Source organism: Herpailurus yagouaroundi, unplaced genomic scaffold, assembly GCF_014898765.1.
Source record: "Herpailurus yagouaroundi ecotype Mexico unplaced genomic scaffold, PumYag 100, whole genome shotgun sequence".
NCBI classification, from domain to species: domain Eukaryota; kingdom Metazoa; phylum Chordata; class Mammalia; order Carnivora; family Felidae; genus Herpailurus; species Herpailurus yagouaroundi.
Genome location: NW_024412391.1, coordinates 42744665 through 42763271, shown reverse-complemented (window position 1 = coordinate 42763271; position 18607 = coordinate 42744665). Strand labels below are relative to the sequence as shown.

The window sequence follows — 18607 nt, the reverse complement described above, 5'->3', positions numbered from 1 at the left end:
AGGTGCTGGATCTTGGATTGACTGCAAAGAGGAGATATCATGTGCAGAGGTGAAAAAGAGACATGAAATGGAATGAATAGTCAAGAAGCATTGAGGTCTGTGTGTGTGAATGAGAGGGAAAAGGGTAGAGAGGATGAGTTGCCAGGAGATGTTATGGAAAAGATTGATTGGAATGAAATGATAAAAGCTCAGGTCATATGTCAGAGGTATGGCCGGCAGAAGTGTTCAAGTAGGCTGGTGCCACGGTTTCTTGGGGAAGACTCTTGAGAACTTTACCAGGGAGCAGTGAGCACAATATCATTTTCAGGGGCATTAGAGGAGTCTCTGACTTCCAAGATATCTGTGGATGCATCAACCACAGAGATTTGCTCAACTCAAAGTCTAGTAACCTGAACGAAGTGGCATCATTTCCTTCCTTTTAACCCATATGATTATATTTAGCGGAATTAACCGAGACACTAAAGCAGGAGGTGAGAGCAGAGACACAGACACTCCACGGCACTGAGAGAATCTGAACAGGAAGGAGCAGGATCTTTGAGAGACACCTGAAAACTGTTTCTCACAGTCGAGGGTGGCACCTGAGAAGACATTTATTGTCTTGAGCATTTTACTACGGTATTAAATGAATAGCTATAAAATTCTTACAGGGATGGTTCAGGGCTCTTTTGTCTAAACCCAGTATTAGAAAGGATGACAGAGGTCTGGAGTTGGAGGAGAGCACAGTCCAGTCAGATGGATCTTGCTGGTCCGTATCTTGCAGGCTCAAGTCTAGAACCTCACTCGGGGCAGGCCTTCTACTTCCTGGGAACGGGTGAGTGTGCTAAAGGCCACTGAGGGTCATATCCATGTGTGAGCTGCTTTTCTACCCGCTGTAAGGGAAGTTGCCTTGGAAATTGAACTTGATCCAAACATCAAAGAAATTACCTCTTTCTCAGCCTTTTGCTTAACTCGTGGAACTATTGAGGAAGCTGAACTTCATCAGAGAATGAGTGAGTGACAGTTGGTTGGTTGTTTTGGTAGTTTGGTAGGAGTATCGTTCAACAGTTTTTGAAGTACAGCTTTCCTCCCTAATCTTAACCTGCCCTGTTCCTTGTAAACCAGTCTCAAAAGACCTGTGCAGGCAATATGACATTAAGACAAGGGTCACGAGTCAACAACTTAGAAATGAATTAATGGTGTATCCCAGTCTTTTCTAGGTATGAAAATGGTGGTGATGACATTGCCCCAAGTTAGTGGTAAGACAGATATATTGTAATTCTCAGGATCCCATACCAGCATCAATTCACCATTTCTTTTAATGTCCCTAGAAAGGATAGCAGGTACACTCTATTTTTTGCCATGTCATTTTCCACTAGAAAATATTTTTACAGCAAGACTATACAGGCAGTATGGCTTAGTAGGTAAGAATCTGGACTCTGAAGCCAAAGGGCTTAGGTCTGAGCTCCTTCACTTATCAGTTGGATGACTTTGAGCAAGTTACTTAACCTCTCTGTGCTTCAGTTTCTTCCTCTGTAAAACGAGGATTAATAATCCTATGTGCCTCATAGACTAATAAGGACTAAATGAGTTTTCTGCCATATGGTAATGCTGCATAAGTGCTAGCTATTATTAGTAATATTTCTATTAAAATCAGTCATGGGGAGTAGTAGCCACCCAGAATGAACCACTACTCTCTGAGCCTCACGTTCGGAACTATACTAAAAGAGAAGAAGTACACGTATGCTTGTACACGTTGCTTGTACACGTATGCTTGGAACGTCCAACATGTTCCACTGTGCTGGAACATCCGTCCTCTCATGTGGGGCTCACTACAACCCTGTTCATTAGATGATTATCTCTATTTTAAAGATGAGGAAGGTATGGCTCAGAGAACTTAACATGCCCAGGTGCTATTGAGCTGATCTGAACTTGAGCCCTATATTCCAGTGCTCATGTTTTTGTTCCCCTCAGAAGTCTTCTGGGATAAGTAGCATACTCTGAAAAAGCAGAATTTAAATGTGCATGTCAAGGCTGGAATTTTCACAGGGCTCTGTGCTCTCCTCTCCCTTTCCCTGATGCAAAGTTGCCTGAGATGGATTCTTTCTTATGTTCATCTTTCACAGTGTGGCTACACTAAGGAGAATGTTATGGAGAGAGAGGCAGCTGGCATGGCCCCTGGTGTCCTCCCCAACCCCACTATGTCCCCTCTAACACTTCACTGTCCCCTCTGTCACGGAGCAGCCTACTCTCTTAGTAGAATTCAAAATACTCACTCTGGTATTCCAGCTCCTGAGAGCATCAGAAAGAAGGAGTTAGGACCTTCTAGAATCCTTCCTAAACCTCCAAAGAGCTTAGTCTCTTCTAACACAAGGTTAGAACTTGTGTTATCCTGTGAATGTCTCAGACATCTTTTGGATGCAAATCATGGATGTTTACATCGGGGAAGTTCTGAAAGTCTTCATAACTGCCCGGGCCTCATTAAGATGCAGACAATTCCAAGATTGCACAACTTGACTTGTAAATGCGTGTCGGGATGACCCTGGCTCTTTATAGAGAAACCCATAAAGTCTCCACACCTTGGCAGTTGGACAGAATATAGATTTGAAGATAGCATTTTGGGACCTTATGGGAATCAACAACCTTCTCCCTGTATGCTCCAACTTTTACTTTCATCTGTGGTCCACTGCCCTTCATCCTTCATGACCACGCCCTGAAATTATAGGTATTTATAAGAACATGGACATATATTCATATACATTGCGTTGTTTTTTTTTTGCATATTGTATTCCAAGCCCATGCATGCAGATAGACAATTACCACTTTACCTCAAACTCACTGAGTATGCAATCAAGACTCATTATGCCCTGATTCTCATTCCATTCACACCCTTTGTGTCTCAGAACAACACTGAATGGAGAGCAAGGTATATTGAAGGATATGAAGGGAAGAAGAAGTCAAAGGAACATGTGGAGAAATTGGAACCCCCAGAGTGAGCGATTTAGGTGAAAATAATTTGTGAAATTTTCATCTTTGAAGTTTGAGAAATTTTACTTTGTGTTGGATCCGTTTCTTGAATCATGATCCCTTGGGTCTGGCATAAAGCTATAATTTTTAGGAGACTCATCTCCAAAAGCTTATGGTTATGGAGAAAAAAAAAATCAATGTTTGTAGTCCCGTGAATCAGAATCTAAAAAGTGTGTTTGGATATTTAATGTCTCATAAAATGTAACATACAAAGAGACTTGTGGAGTATCAGAGCCAGAAATAATTATGGAAACCAGGAAGTCCAACCCCCTGCTTTTAGCAATGGGGCTATGGAGCTGAGGGGGGTTGGATGGATGATTTATCCAGGTTACATGGCTGCAAGGAGGGGTAGAGAGCCTGGACTAGAATAGACCTCCTAACTCCTAAGCCAGTGTATTTCCAATGTTATCACAGATTACTAATCATTTGGAAGCATTGGGCCGAAGTATGAACCATGTATCGTAAGTGAGGGAATCTTAGCAATAGAAGAGACCTTAGAGGTCATGCAGCACTTTCTCCCTCCTGATGCAGAAATCCTCTTGGTGACATCCTTGACAGGGGGCCACTAGTCTGTACTGGCTTAACTCCAATGCCAGAAAGCTCAGTACGTGACAAGGCAGCTCGTTTAGTCTTTGGACAAAAGATCAAATTTGTATTTTTAGAGCATCAGTCCAGAAAGAGTGTGGATGACTAGAAGAGAATGGCATAGTATTAGTAATGGTAGGAATTTTACTCTTTTTATTGTTTTAAAACGAGGCTAATAACGCTGACCCTGTAATGCCATTGTGAAGGTTAGAGATGCAGTTTATAAAGCATCTAGCATAGTGGTTGTCTCAAAATAAGAACTCAAATTGTAGTCATCATTGGCTTTTATCAACATGATCCCATTTTTTGGAAGTTATGCCCTCTGGAGTAATATAGACTGTATCTAATCCCACAAATATTTGAAGGCAGTTAGCATGACCCTCTAAATCTTTTCTTCTTCAGACTAAATATTCCCTGATTCCTCTACAGTTCTTCCTGTGATGCATTTTGGATGCCTTCATTGCTTTCATTCCCTCCTATTTGTCAATTTCCCCCTTAAAATGTGGTGGCCAAATGTGGTCAGTTCAGCGCGCTGTACAGTGGAGTAATTACTTCCCTTGAGCTGGACATCGCACTTCTTCTACAGCAACCTAGATTTATGTTAGCATTTTTGGAGGCCAGATCACACAGTTGGCTCAAGTAAAACCTGATTCTACTACCCAGAACATAAGCTCTGCCTCCCAACACTGTGTCAACTGCAGATTTGACAGGCGCAATTTTTACATCTTCATCCAAGCTGTTGGTACAAATGCGGAACAAGAAAAGGCCAAAGGCTGAGCCTCGAGGAACACCTCTGATTGTTCCATGCGTATTGACACCCATCCACTGGCTTGATGACACTATTGTACCAGTTCCAAATCTATGTACCTATACTAGCAAAAGTAACTCAGCAAGATGTAGTCACTCGTGTTTTTGAAATTGGATATTTAATTTACCCAGAGGTAAAATGCCATTCTTTTATCAATGAAGACAGGTTTTGAACCCATAATTGGGAAAATGTGAACTCAGAAAATAATTTCATGTTTGAGTTACTACGTAATGCTTAAAGAAAAAAAAAAGATCTTCTCTTAATGTGAAATGATAATGTTTGCCTAATTGTTTATTTTTCCAAAATGTTTTGAAATTACTCCCTCGGTCTGGGGGAAGGAGTGTGGAGAATTTGCAGATTTCATGTGTGGTGGAGAAAAGAGATTATTGAAGAATTAGAATATAACACTTAGGAGCTTTTCCATCTCTGGTTGGGGTCACAGAGACAAAGAGATGTCTTAAATGTTGGTGGGAGAAGGTGTGAGGTATATTCTTGGATAGTTTTTAAAATTCTTTCTTTCTTTCTTTTCTTTTCTTTTTCTTTCTTTCTTTCTTTCTTTCTTTCTTTCTTTCTTTCTTTCTTATTTCCTTCCTTCCTTTCTTTCTTTCTTTCTTTCTTTCTTTTTCTTTTTTCTTTTCTTTTCTTTTCTTTCTTTTTTTTTTTTGAGAGAGAGCGAGAGAGAGAGAGACAGAGACAGAGAGAGCAGGGGAGGGGCAGAGAGAGAGAGGAGTACAGAGGATCCAAAGCAGGCTTCACACTGACAGCAAGGAGCCTGATGTGGAGCTCAAACTCAAGGAACCATGAGATCATGATCTGAGCTGAAGTTGGACACTCAACCGACTGAGTCACCTGGGTGTCCCTTAAAATTCTTCTTAATGATTCTCATTAAAGAAGTAGTTCTTTCTTTCACTTAACATGCTTCCCTCTGAAGAAATCATTTTCTTTGTGCTGCAGCATGGATCAGTTTTTCCTGGTTTTCATGGTGGAGGTGAAGAATGGTTGTTGCCATACTTTGAGCCAAAGTGCTCAAAGATTCAGAGCTCGCCTTTTGGCATCTTCTTCCAAGGGCTCATTTAATATTTTCTCAAAGGCTTTCCTTCTTGTGTACGTCCCATGTTTGTGGCTTTCATCTTAACACTGGTATTTTCTCTTTCTCTAGCCCATAATTGAACAAATACCTTAATATCTAAAGCTCTAATACCATAAGCATGTTCTGAGATCCCGGTAGATGGACAAAAAGTTAGCACTCTCAAAACTGGCCAGGGAATAAAAGACTTCTTCATACTGAATATTTTAGGAATATAATTTTATAGTTTACTCACTCATTCAGTGTTTATTGAGCACTTATTATATGCAGGCACTGATCTAGGCAACAGAGACAATGGGGAGTAAAGTCAAATTTAGTCTCTTCTCACATTGCGCTTATGGCCTTAAGGAAGAAACATGTTAGTCAAATAATCAAAACAATTGTGAACTTGTAAAAAGTACTGCACAGAAGAGGGAGAGGGTGCCCATCACTGGAGAGGTCAGGGAAGTCTTCCTCGCGTGATGCTTAATCTGAGATTTGAAGGTGGAATCAGGGGAAGGGCACAGGTAGCAGAAAAAAACATATTCCCAAGGCCCTGTGCTGAAAGGGAGCATGGGCAGTATGAGGACAGGAACATGCCAATAAGGTGGAGTGAAGAACACAAAGCAAGAGTGAGAGTAGTGTGAGATGAACTGAGAGGTAGGAAGGGTCTCCTACAGGCTTTGGAGATGACACAAAGAGTGCTGTCAATGTCTTCTGAACCATGGAAGCAATCTAAGAAGCCTGTGGGGGTGGTGGCTGGAGGTGGGGCAGTGCAGTTGGGCGGGGAGAATTGTGGGCCATGATCAGTTTTGGTTTTTGAAAAGCTCACCATGCCAGGTGCCTGGGTGGCTCAGTTGGTTAAGCCTCTGACTCTTGATTTCAGCTCAGGTCATGATCTCACAGTTTGGAAGATATCTAGGGCCACATTGTGCGTACCCTCCCCTAGTCTGCCTCCGTGCTCACAGCATAGGCTTGCTTGGAATTCTTTCTCTCCTCTCTCTCTACCCCTCCTTCCACTTGCGCACTCATGCGCTTGCTCTCTCTCTCTCTCAAAACAAACAAACAAACAAACAAACTTAAAAAAAAATCACTGTGACCATATATGGGCAAAAGGAGAAAGGGAAGGCAAAGTAAGTGACAGACCAGTTAGGAGACCACTTTCTAGTCCAGGAAAGGAGATGGAGGTGGTTGGGTGTAGGTTGGCAGGAGGAGAGATAGAAGGATAGAAACAGATCAAAGATGCGTAGGTTGACTCTGCAGTACTTGGGGACTGCATAGGGGGGTGATAGAAGAATAGTGCCGCGGGTAACCCAAGGAAGGTTCATACATTTTATATTCTTCTTTGTCAATTGAAAGATTGTTATTTTAAATTTTAGACTGTGCAGCTCTACTCATAATTTTTGATAGTACAGCGCAACAGAAAATAATTCTAAAAAGAGCCAGAAATCTTTCGGTGCCTCAGATCTATTATTGGCAAAGTAGGTGACTGTGAGCAAGACAAAAACTTGGGAGTCTCTCTGAGGATCCCAACAATGGAGGAAAAAAAATATTTTTAATTGTTGACTTCCTCAAGACCTCATTAAGACCCAGGGAAGTATGTTTGTTAAGGTTCACTTTTTAAAGAAGTAACCCAGTTATTTTATTTTATTATCATTTGAGCTCAATTCGCTACGTCTCTAGACCCTATAAAAAGAACTTAAGCATACCCCTGCACTGCTACTCCAACACAAATCGCCATTTCCTTTCATCTTGCTTTAACCAACCACAATATTTTCCCACGTCAGAAAAACCTTCCAGTGTAAAAGAGGAGCCTTTGGACCGCGTGTGTGTATAGACGACTGTTCATGCCTTTGGGATCCCGCGATAACACAGTCGGCTCACAGTCTAAGCCAGGTGCCCAGTTTCCATCTGGACTCCTGACAAACTGTGTGGTCAGGATTTAGAAATCAGAAATCTGGGAAAGGTGCAACGTGATGGACACAACCACCCCAAATACCATATATGTTATCACCATCATTTAACACGTAGTGCAGGAAATCCTGTTCTTTGCAGAAGAACTTCAAAGAACCACTTCTGGTTCTCCTGGGTAACATTTATTTTTTTCTTTGCTAACCCCAAAGCGCAGACAGATATATATTTTCCCTCCAGTAAATTGCTAGTGACACTCCATTTCTTTTCTGCCATCCTCAACCCATTGTCCAGCTGACCTCTCGAATTTCACTACCCTTCTAAGCTGAAGAGCTGTGCCTAGCTGTTTACAGAGACCCACTTACTTACTTGGCTTTACCCTGCACTTTCCCTTTCTTTTCTAGACTCTGAATTTCTCACCTTTTGGCTCCACCACATTGGTAAGACTTCTGCTCCAGTGAGAATCCTCTTTTGTTTGTCCCAGTGACTTTCTTTTTTTTTTTAAGAAGAACTGTCTTTTAAGACAGCTTTACCTTTCGTGTGTTACCTTACTTTTGAATTTTAAACAAGGAAACCTTCATTCAAGTCATCAGAAATAAGCACAGGCTGTTAGTTCCCTTAAGTGACTCAGATGTCACATTTTGCCTTCACTGGTTTATTCATGCAATGTATGTTTACCTGAGTGCCTACAATGTTCCAAGTACCGTGAGAGAGAGTTATGAACACAAATGTTCTTCATTCTAGAGGACAAGACAGTGAAAAAGTAAATGAATAAGCAAGCATTGTTCTATATTCCGTTATTCCATAAAAATTGTTAGAGATTGATTTTATGGAGATACAGCCGAAAGTTGCAACTTTGGCTCTTGGCATTGGATTCCAGACACCCTGTCATCTCTGCCAGTCATCTATCCTCACTCTCCAGGTTGTTGAGCTTGGGTCATGAGTACCTAGATTATGATTGGGAAAGGTAGTAGTTTCCTGGGAGGGAAAAAAAGTAGGTGGTTGGCCACTCTCATGCGACTGAAAAAGAAACAATAACCTAGTGTGCATGTCATTCAAAGCAGGATGCTGAACAGCTCTTCACTAAATCATAGTATCGTGCACTCACCATGGAAATTATTTTCAAACACAGTATATATCACACCAAGTCAGAGAAGACATGCATCAAATGTCCCTGATAGACACCTTACATCAGGAAGGCGGCAGAGTGATTAGTAAATTTCAGGGTGTTTTCTTATGTGTGTTACTCTTAGGGTAAATAGTTGTTTCTCATCTGCTCATAGCTGTAAGTTATAACAAGATGGATGGACCCATGGCTTGCCAGAAGCCATAACTCTTTATTTAGTTGACATGACCAGATTCCCAATTTTGTCCTCTGAGAGCTTGAGAGTAGCATAAAACATTGACTTCTTCTGACCTTCCCCTCTGTCTTCTCTGGGCAGAATATCTCGATGCATAACACAGTTGGTGGGGCCTTGGCGGGGCCCGGAGCTCACCAGCTTGGCAGCACCCGGATGCCCAACCATGACACCAGCGTTGTGATTCAGCAAGCCATGCCGTCGCCCCAGTCCAGCTCTGTCATCACACAGGCACCTTCCACCAACCGCCAGATCGGGTAAGGAGACTTCCTCGATTGTCTCTGGGTCCTGGCTGGAGCTCAGAGAATATTCTAGACTTTCTCCTTGTTTCTGGTGCTCGGATCGGGTGAGACAGAAGTTGGTGTTCCTGGCTGGTGTGGTACCACCTGGCCCTTAGAGTGATGTTTTTAATGGGAGAAGGGTGGGGAGTCCCCATTTGGTGGACACTTTTGATCCTGGACTTTGCGGGGCAAAGCAAGGCATTCGGTGTCATCGTTTCTTCAGACAAGAGTTGTGAACTTCAAGATGACGGGAGAAAACCCCTTGGGTGTGACGGGGAGCAGAGCATACTTTCAGGACAAATGCTTGAGGATGGTAGAGGGAGGTTTCACCAGCCCACCTTCCTCCCCAACAGAGTGTGTCCCTTTTTTCCTAGGATCTGCTGAGCCCAGCCCCTGTGTCTTCCATGTATTTCCAGTCTTGCGTCCCTCTGATTATTCTTCTTTGCTTCCTTTCCTTGTTAATACCTCTTTATTAGTTCTCCCCTTCCTCTGTGTTGGCCCAGGCTCATTCCTGGAGTAGAAAAAGCAAAAACAGCAAACCCTTTCCCCCTGGCTTATGTAAAAAAGACAGTACTGCGGTATTGAGAGAAGTTGGTAGAAAGGTTGGTTTCGTCAGAATCCCAGACACTCTGTTTATGGGTTGGAAAGAGTTTTCACTTCTGAGTTTCATATGACAGTGCTATCCCCTGCCTACTTGGAGTGTGGTCTGAGGACCAGCAGCCTGGGCATTACCCGCGAGCTTCTCAGAAATAACAGACTCTCTGGCCTGCTTCCTTATCTTCAGGATGATGGTTATGTGTCTTCTTTCCACCCTCGCAGGAGTAGAGTGAAGAGGAAATCGAATATTTAAGAGTAGTCAAGTTCCTAGGAAGAAAAAGTAGTAACTTAAGCCAAAGAGCTCTGATAAATTTATATTGTTGAAAGCTGAGAACTGCTTGCTGTATGTTCCCACAATCCTCTGTTTAAAATAGGATAGGGAGCTTGCTGTATTTGGTATGTGCATCAGAATTCAGTGTGAATATTCAGCTGAATATTGGATATGGTGATTTAAAACAACAACAACAACAACCCAAAGCAGACCTGCAATGTGCCAATGTGTCTTGCCCCCTTTGTTTTTTAAAAGATTTTATTTTTTAAATTGTTTTTTTAATATGAAATTTATTGTCAAGTTGGTTTCCATACAACACCCAAGTGCTCATCCCGACAGGTGCCCTCCTCAATGCCCATCACCCACTTTCCCCTCCCTCCCAACCCCCCATCAACCCTTAGTTTATTCTCAGTTTTTACCAGTCTCTCAAAGACTTTATATTTAAGTAGTCTGTACATCCAGTGTGGGCTCCAACTTAAAACCCCCAGATCCAGAGTCACATGCTCCACGGACTGAGCCAGCCAGGCGCTTTCCCCTTTGTTTTTCATGTTTGTAGGAATTTCAGATCAAGAGTGAGCATGGGCTGGGGCGCCTGGGTGGCGTAGTCAGTTAAGCATCCGATTTCAACCAGGTCACGATCTCACGGTCCGTGAGTTCGAGCCCCGCGTCGGGCTCTGGGCTGATGGCTCAGAGCCTGGAGCCTGTTTCCGATTCTGTGTCTCCCTCTCTCTCTGCCCCTCGCCCGTTCATGCTCTGTCTCTCTCTGTCCCAAAAATAAATAAACGTTGAAAAAAAAAATTTAAAAAAAGAGTGAGCATGGAGAACAACATCAGCTTATTCCTCCTTAGACTGCTTTAGAAGGGGTGCCTTGTCTCCCACATTTCTCAACCTATCAGATGGGTTGTGATTTGTGAAGACCCATCTTAACAAATGGGAGCTGTGGGCAGTGATGGTTTCATGAGCTTGCCGTGGGTACATTTGGTCTCCCATTTAAAAAAAAGAATATTAATCTGGCCATTTGAATGCTTGACTTTGTTGGAAGAAGCCAATGCTAAATTAGCTAGTAGCCCTGTTAAATATTTCTTTTCTTTTCAAATGACCGTGGGAGCAAATACTGCCACCATCTAAAGCAAGAACCTATAATATACTATGAGGGTGGAGTGGGTTCTTTAAAGACAGCATCTAAATCTCAAGGCACTCCTTCACTCTAGTGGTTTGGCTTTGGGCAGACAATTCACAGTTAGGCCAGCTAATCATAATTATTTTATTTTTCTTTCAAGGGGAAAAAACATAAAATGTGTTAGAGTTTACTAGCAGTTTTATAACATTCCTTCCCCCCTGGAGTTCTGCCTCCCCCCTCGCCCCCACCCCAGCTACCCTCTTGGAGGCCCTTAGCATTCGGCCATTGTTAGTACAATGCTGGTTTTTGTGAAACAATCTTTTAAGGGTTAGCACTGAATCCTAAGATGCGTGTTGACTCTGTCAATAATTTACCCGGCTGGCCCAGGGCTGTACAGTTGGGTGACATTTCTAGGCCGTGTCACCGTGCCTGGGTGGGTGGGAGTGTTCCTCTGGTACATGCGACCTCCCAGCCCACTCCGTCTTCTCATTTACTCCTGCATGTCTCTCCTGGTGCGTTCTAGGAGATAATTGTCACTTTTAGGACTCTGTCTCATTGCCAGGCTTGAGGGAGGCTGTTCCTTTTCTTCAGATCCTTCCCTGTCGTGCTTACCATGTTGATTCCAACCCACACATCCTGTCATCTCCATTTTCTCCATGTGACCCATCTAAAACCTTGCCCGGATGGCCGTGGGGGCTCAGCAAGGAACAACCCAACCCATCTCACCAGTGGATTCAGAATGAAACTCTAGGTGGTAACATTTGGGGATGGTTGACTCTTTTATTTCTCGCAGCAAAGAGGAAATGAGTACTTATTTTAAAACATGAGTTCCCTCTGGAGACTGTGTCTTTAAATGAGCATTTGAAATTGCAGATAGTTTTTTTTTTTTTCTTGAGACTGCACAGAACCATATTGTAGTAATATTCTGATTTTTATCACAACCTCAAATATTTAAGTGTCAAAATCTGGCCAAGCCACCTGCAAATGTTTGCCATGGCTACTGGCCAACAAAAACAGCAAACAGCAATGAAAGTCTTCATTCAGGCTCAGCGCTTAAGCTGCATCCAGGCAGGGAGGCTGGGACCCACCTGTGCCCACGCACAGTGCTTTTTTGCTGCGGCCAGTGGGTGTGTTCACGACTGGAACTTTGTGGGAGAGGGAGGGGGCTGCCTGTCTCCTGCCCCCTCTTTTTCCTTCCCTTCTCCCGGTGCTTGGCTTCTGCTGCCAACCTTACTTTTGCTTTCTTTTCTGCACCTTCTTTCATGCTGTATTTAAGCATAAAGGCTCGAATATATTAGGGGTGATATTGACAATGAAGGAGTTGGAAATGGGAACAGCACGGTAGTCCAGGGAAGATTTTGAGGGGCAAAGCGTATGCGTCTTTGTAAGCATCGGATGTTCATACTTTTTGAGCAGGCACTGAGCCAATCTAGACCAAAGTGGGTAGAAATGCAAAAATCCAAAGAAATAAATTTATAAGTAGGTAGATAAGCGACACAGGCAACTTCTGTGCCATCCCATATCACCCCCCCCCCACCATGCCCTATGCCCAGTTCTGTCAAAGTAACGCTGTTATCCCAGTAGAAACTGGAGGTAAGTATAAATATCCCAAATTGTACTCGTGCGGTTAGGCAAGCTAGAAAAACACACGGTGCTAGAGAGTGTGGGAGGCATCCCCAAACTAGTGACTACTTGTGCTTAGTCAGACTGGCAGACGCTCTCTCAGGAAGAGTGTCTTTGGCTGATTGATGGTAGCATTTTAGGAGATAAGTTTTCCAGATGGGGGGAAAAAAAAAGAGTTGAGCCATGGGCTGTGGGGGAGACAAGTGAGACAGAAAACAAGCATGTGTTAAATATAGATGAAATCGATTCAGCCTTGGAGCAAATATGTGGCAGATTCCAAGCAGTATCTCTGCTGCAGTCGTTTTTATTAGATATCATGTAACAGGCTCATTAATTCAGGATTAAGTCAGCAGAACCTGGGAAAAATGGTAGATGAGCATGTAGTGGTCATGTAAATTCCCTTTCTCTGTCTCTTACTCTGTCTTTGTCTCTCTCTGTCTCTCTTTGCATGAGATACTTTTGTAGGAGCCGGTAAGCAATTGAGGAGGTGGCTATAATCTTAATAGATCCCAGCTTTCCTGAAGGAGTCTAGTTCTCTTTATGATGTAAGCGTGAGCAGGGAATTCATGCCCGGTGATTCTTCAGGAGAGTAGTGAAGGCGGTATGGAATGTGGCATTCTCCACCAATGGACCTCAGTACAGGATTCTGATAGGTCGTGGGCGACACTGCCACTCTACTCCACCCGTTTTCTTCCTGTATTCCGTTTTCATTCAACATGTTCTACAAATTGAATCCTCTGTAGGGATTTGGGCAAACACGTGAGCTTGTTAGACGATTGGTGAAAAGTACAAGGGGCGCCTGGGTGGTGCAGTTGGTTAAGCGTCCGACTTCAGCTCAGGTCACGATCTCACGGTCCGTGAGTTCGAGCCCCGCGTCGGGCTCTGGGCTGATGGCTCAGAGCCCGGAGCCTGTTTCCGATTCTGTGTCTTCCTCTCTCTCTGCCCCTCCCCCGTTCATGCTCTGTCTCTCTCTGTCCCAAAAATAAATAAACGTTGAAAAAAAAAAAAAAGTACTTGATGGTCATAGTTTACGACATAGAAGTGTTCTGTGCCTAACATCAAGATACACAAATGTTCCTATGAAAGCTCGTGTCTTGAACAGAAGATATCTGGCTCGTTGGGGAACATTCTGGTTAAGATGTCAGGAACCGTGAAAATATGGTCAACCGCATGCATATTTGAAGCCATCAATGTATGAAATTCCTCCTTCGTTTTGTACTACTTTGAATCCTGGCACATCAGTGTCCATGTGATGTGTAACTATGTTAGCAATTTGGTCCTAACCCCTATTTGCATGGGCTTGTGGTTGAACAGTTTAGGCCTGATACTTAGCCAGAAATTGATATAAGATGCCGTAGAAGCAAACCTTGTTTTATGTAAAAATAAAGAGAAGCCAGGATGCGTCATAAATTGTACCTCCTCTTGCCCTTTCTGCACTTCTTTTCTGTTTGCAATCTCTGACACTATGTATTATACAGAGTATTAGGTGTGGCTAATACTTGGTCCTTGACGTGACCAGTAGTCATAGTAATAAAGCTTGCTTTGCCTCAGAGCGTGTTGGTGTTAAAAGCATGCTACCTTTTCTACCAGAGCCATGCGGCTTCGTTGTATAAGTTGGTGTTGCTGTTTGAGGTGTTCATTGAGATGGGAATGGTAATTGATTTGAGGATTTTTGTGTCGCCGTTGCTCAGAAATTAAGGGAGAGAGGTTGGCTAATGGCGCTGCCACAGGAAAGCAACATTTAAAGAGGACTGAAGATAAATAAAGCAGCTGACAATTTGGGAGTGTGCTTGCTCTATAAATGCATAGGTGTGTAAAACCACTATCCGGAGTTTTCTTTAACTTCACAAGCCAAACTGAGCATGGGTGAGACCGTCACTGCCCACCCCAGGCTGATGCTAGTGACATCCAGACCAGCCTTCTTCCTGCTGGAGGCAACAGACCAGCAGGTCCCAGGGTGTCACTGGCCCACGGCCCTTTGCCAGGACAGCTTGAAGACCCCTTTGAGTAATTCAGAATAGAAGCCATTACTTCCTGCTTTGTGTTTTGCTGAGTATCGTGGCTGTGAACATTGCTTTATTGTTAGAAAGTTGCTGGATCTTTCACAGCCCTGAGAACATTTACGAGGGCCCTTCAGGGGGATGCTTTCTGGGAGGGTTGACGGACTTAACCATATGGCTCCCGTTAAATCCCATGCAGAGCCTTGAGAAATTACCTCTGACAAGGGGGCCAGCAGCCTTTCCACTCACAGAGTTTTATGTGTGGAACGAAAAATTAAGTACTGATACTTGAGGAAATATAAGGTTTCTTAACATTCAGAAGTTGTAATACCACATGGTATTGTGGCCAGATGAAGGGGGCAGAGCCAGAACCCCAGAGCACATGGCTGCATATTCCAAGAGGCGGAAAAATAACCCTGCTCTTGTCTCTGAATCTGGCTCTTGCCTTGGATTCCTCAGGCGAGCTTTGTGTGCCGTGCTCCGCCAGCTCCTCACCTGGAACACAGCAAGGCTGGTATCTTCATCCCTTTACAGCGATATAAGAAAATACCACAGACCCAGTGGCTTAAATAGCAGACCTTCATTTCTCACAGTTCTGGAGACTTGAAGGTACAAGGTCAAGGACCTTGGTCAGAAGATTTGGTTCTCGGTGACGACCCTTTTCCTGTCTTAGAGACGACTGCCATTTTGTTGTGCGCTCACCTACCTCTTCTTTGTGCTTGGTGGGGTAAGGGTGGGTAAATGCTGGTATTTCTTCTTCTTAGGAGGACGCTAATCCCATCCCACCCTTATGACCTCATCTAAAGGCGATTGTTTCCCAAGTCCCTACCTCCTAATACTATCCCATGGGGGATTAGTGAGGGATTCAACATATGAGTGAGGGATTCAACATATGAATGTGGGGAGTACACAAACATTTAGTCCATAAACAGCCAGTTGGGAGAGAAACTTGGAGGTCACCCCACAATGGCTCAAGCTTTTTGTTAGACAAGCCCTCCATTGGTAATGAAGACAAAGAAGGAAGTTGACATTTATCCAACATCTACTATATGTCAGGCCCCGATCTAGCATTGCGTGTTGTTTCCTATAATTGTCCAAGAGCCCAGGGAGGCAGGCATTATTTACTCCAGTTTCATTGCTCAAAGAAGAGAAGTAACTTGTCCAACATCGTTCAGCCAGTGAGATGAGCAGAGTTTTGAATGGAGGTCTGTTGGACTCCAAAGCACATGCTTGCCCTATACTCCGATGCATAGCAATCCCAGTGCTGTGGAAGACACATGAGCTTATCTGGCCATTTGGGAGAATCCAGTGTGAAGAGCCTCTGTGCTGTGCAGGATGGTCAAGGGCAGAGGTAGACACATTGAGTGGCTAGCAGCCGCTCCGGTCCTGCAGGGGAAATATATAGGAGATCGGAGACTGTTTTGCACATGGGGAAGCAGAGTTGGTCTGTACCTGGGAGCTCTGGCCAAATTTCCCCTTTTGTAAGAAAACCAAAGTCACTGCAGAGAGTGACTGCTCTTTCGTCAGCCATTTGGTTGCTCTGCCCTGGGCTTCTTGGTCTCAAGGAAGACCCCCCCAGCCTTTACCCAGATGAACTATGTACTTCCAGATTTATTCTGATCTCTGCTGTGGATAAGTGAATTTGCCTGTGACCTCCTCTCCAAGGAGGATTTCATTTCTGGACCTTATGAACAGAAGCCCTGCTCACAAAGTTTCAGTAGCTTCCATATAGGTTACTCTGTGTGAATCTGCCCCCGACCCCATTTTTAGAAACAGATAGGCGCAGATGAGGGTCTGCTTCTAGAGCAAATAGCCCAGAATCATTCACTCCGTGTCCGTCGTAAATCTAGACAATTGCTCTTTTCTGCAACATATTGAAGAGATATGCCTGGAGAACCAGAACGAGTTTGCTCAGAGCTAAACTATGTTGGGTCAGAGGAGAGCCTTGGAAAAGCATTGGCCACGAGTTCAGAGGTGATAGGTTTAGGATAGTCCGAGCTCTGCCATTTAAAAGGTTTTCAACTCTGGCCAAGTGCTCAACTTCCCTGGGCCTCAGTTCCTTCATCTCTATATGAAAAGGTTAACCAACTGATTTCAAGTCAGTCCTAGTTTCAGAATTCTCAGACGGTGCTTTTTCTGTCTCAAATTTCTTTTCCCTCTTGGCTCGTTTTCTTCCGAGAGTTGAATTTGGTGAGAGCTCTAGATGATGTGTTTACGGATGTGTTCAGGTACTACAGTGGACAAGAACAGATTAGGGCTTGGGAGTGCTTGGAAAGAGGAGGCTGGTGCAGTCAAACAGAGGGGTCCCAACACATGAAGCCAGAGAGATCTGATTTCCAGAGTCAACGCCTAGGCGAATAACTACAAATTTATAAGTCTGTTCCATGGGAATGAGCATACCCATTTTACATTTGAGTAAAGTGAGGTTCAGAGATCATGTGACTTGCCCCAAGTCATACTAATAATGGCAAGAGCCAGAACCAGAAGCAAGGCCACCTACACTGCACTGTTCTGTGGGTCTGAATGAACTTGACTCCCCCAAGTTTTGGTTTCATTGCCTGTCAAACGGAGAGGTATCACTAGAAAATCCTCAAAGTCCTATTCACTACAAAAAAAAAAAAAAAAAAAAAGTAGTGATTTTCGTAACAAGTTTAATTTTGAAAACGACCTGACATGGTACGTTCTTTGAAGGCACAGTACTACATGCATGGCTATGTGTAGTTTCCTCCTTTGCACTAATCTTATCAATAAATTGTTCTTTTATTGTCACTTTGCTAAAAGTATCTCATTGTTGGAGATCTCACAAGAAAAACGTAAAAGCAACAGCATACTAGTGAAAGATATAAAGCAAGTCCGATGCAAGAAACCTGGACAACGATCTTGCCAGAGGCAGCTCTTTTGGAAAATGCTGTCCACTGTCTTCTTTTCTGGCATTATTGTCATTTTTGGGTTTACTTCGTGGAAGATTTGAAACATAGGGCTTTAGTTTACGTCAATATTGAGTGTCTTCCTAGAAAAGTAAACCTTGGATAAGGTGCCGAGTAACTAGACATTGGGGGTTAGGATATATGTTTCCCATAATACAAAATGCAATAATTAACTACCTTTCTGTACTTGTCATAGTTTCTACATGGGGATTGGCTCAGTATTTCCTGTTTTCGGGACCGGAAACATGGATGCCTAGCTGCCTCATGGCAGCTCCTGATGTGTGGTTTAAAGAGAGTCCCAGGACTAAGTGTAATCATTCCTTGGTGAATGCCAAAAGGGTTATTAACACGGGGAAGTGATCAGTGTGTGCAGTGCTCTGCAAGGCAAGCATCTTAGGAGAAATGAACCTGATAAAGCAGATCTGGTCCTTTGTAACTGGAGGGCACTTTGCTCTTTTGAAGACTGAGCAAATAACATGGCAGTGTCTCAGTGGGCATTTCTGGTCATTTGTAGCTTTCATATTCTTAAGTACTGTATGTCTCATAAAGTGTGAATAACTCCGCCATCTGAACTGACTGACAGGTATTTTCTGAGTTAAGAGACAGCTTTTCTAGGAATTTGCAGATAGTTCATGGTACCTATTGCATATATCATGTATGTATGTAATTGGACATCTTGGGATTCAAAAGATAAATGATTCAATAGGTTCTCTCATATGTATTTTTCAATAATACTATTTCAATCCTTATTAGATCATATGGATTTTCTGTACCATCATTTTTTATAACTTTTCTGATGAGGATTTGGTCAAAGATTATACAAATTCTATGGGCATTTACTTTTGGTGGGATGAGAATTACACATTTTAATAAACATCCAGTTTGGTCTTGGATCTTGGATATAAAGGGGATCCTTGATATTAAGTTTCAGTTACATCCAGATGGAATTCAGTTTCAATGAAGCACAACGCAAAGCCATTGTTGGGGACTGAAAGCCATAGCTGGTGGTTTTGACTGTACTACTCCCAAGTTCTTTACACAGACCCCCTTGATCTCG

General features: G+C 43.3%; 1 protein-coding gene across 7 annotated transcripts in view; it reads left to right on the top strand.

The window, feature by feature from the left end:
• The window catches only part of CREB5 (cAMP responsive element binding protein 5), a 400548-nt gene that overhangs the window by 146953 nt on the left and 234988 nt on the right, over positions 1–18607 (top strand). For all 7 annotated transcript variants that reach the window (XM_040472368.1, XM_040472370.1, XM_040472369.1 and 4 more), the window contains one exon: positions 8816–8988. In XM_040472368.1, the coding sequence (XP_040328302.1) occupies positions 8816–8988 (173 nt within the window). The remainder of the gene's footprint in view (positions 1–8815; positions 8989–18607) is intronic.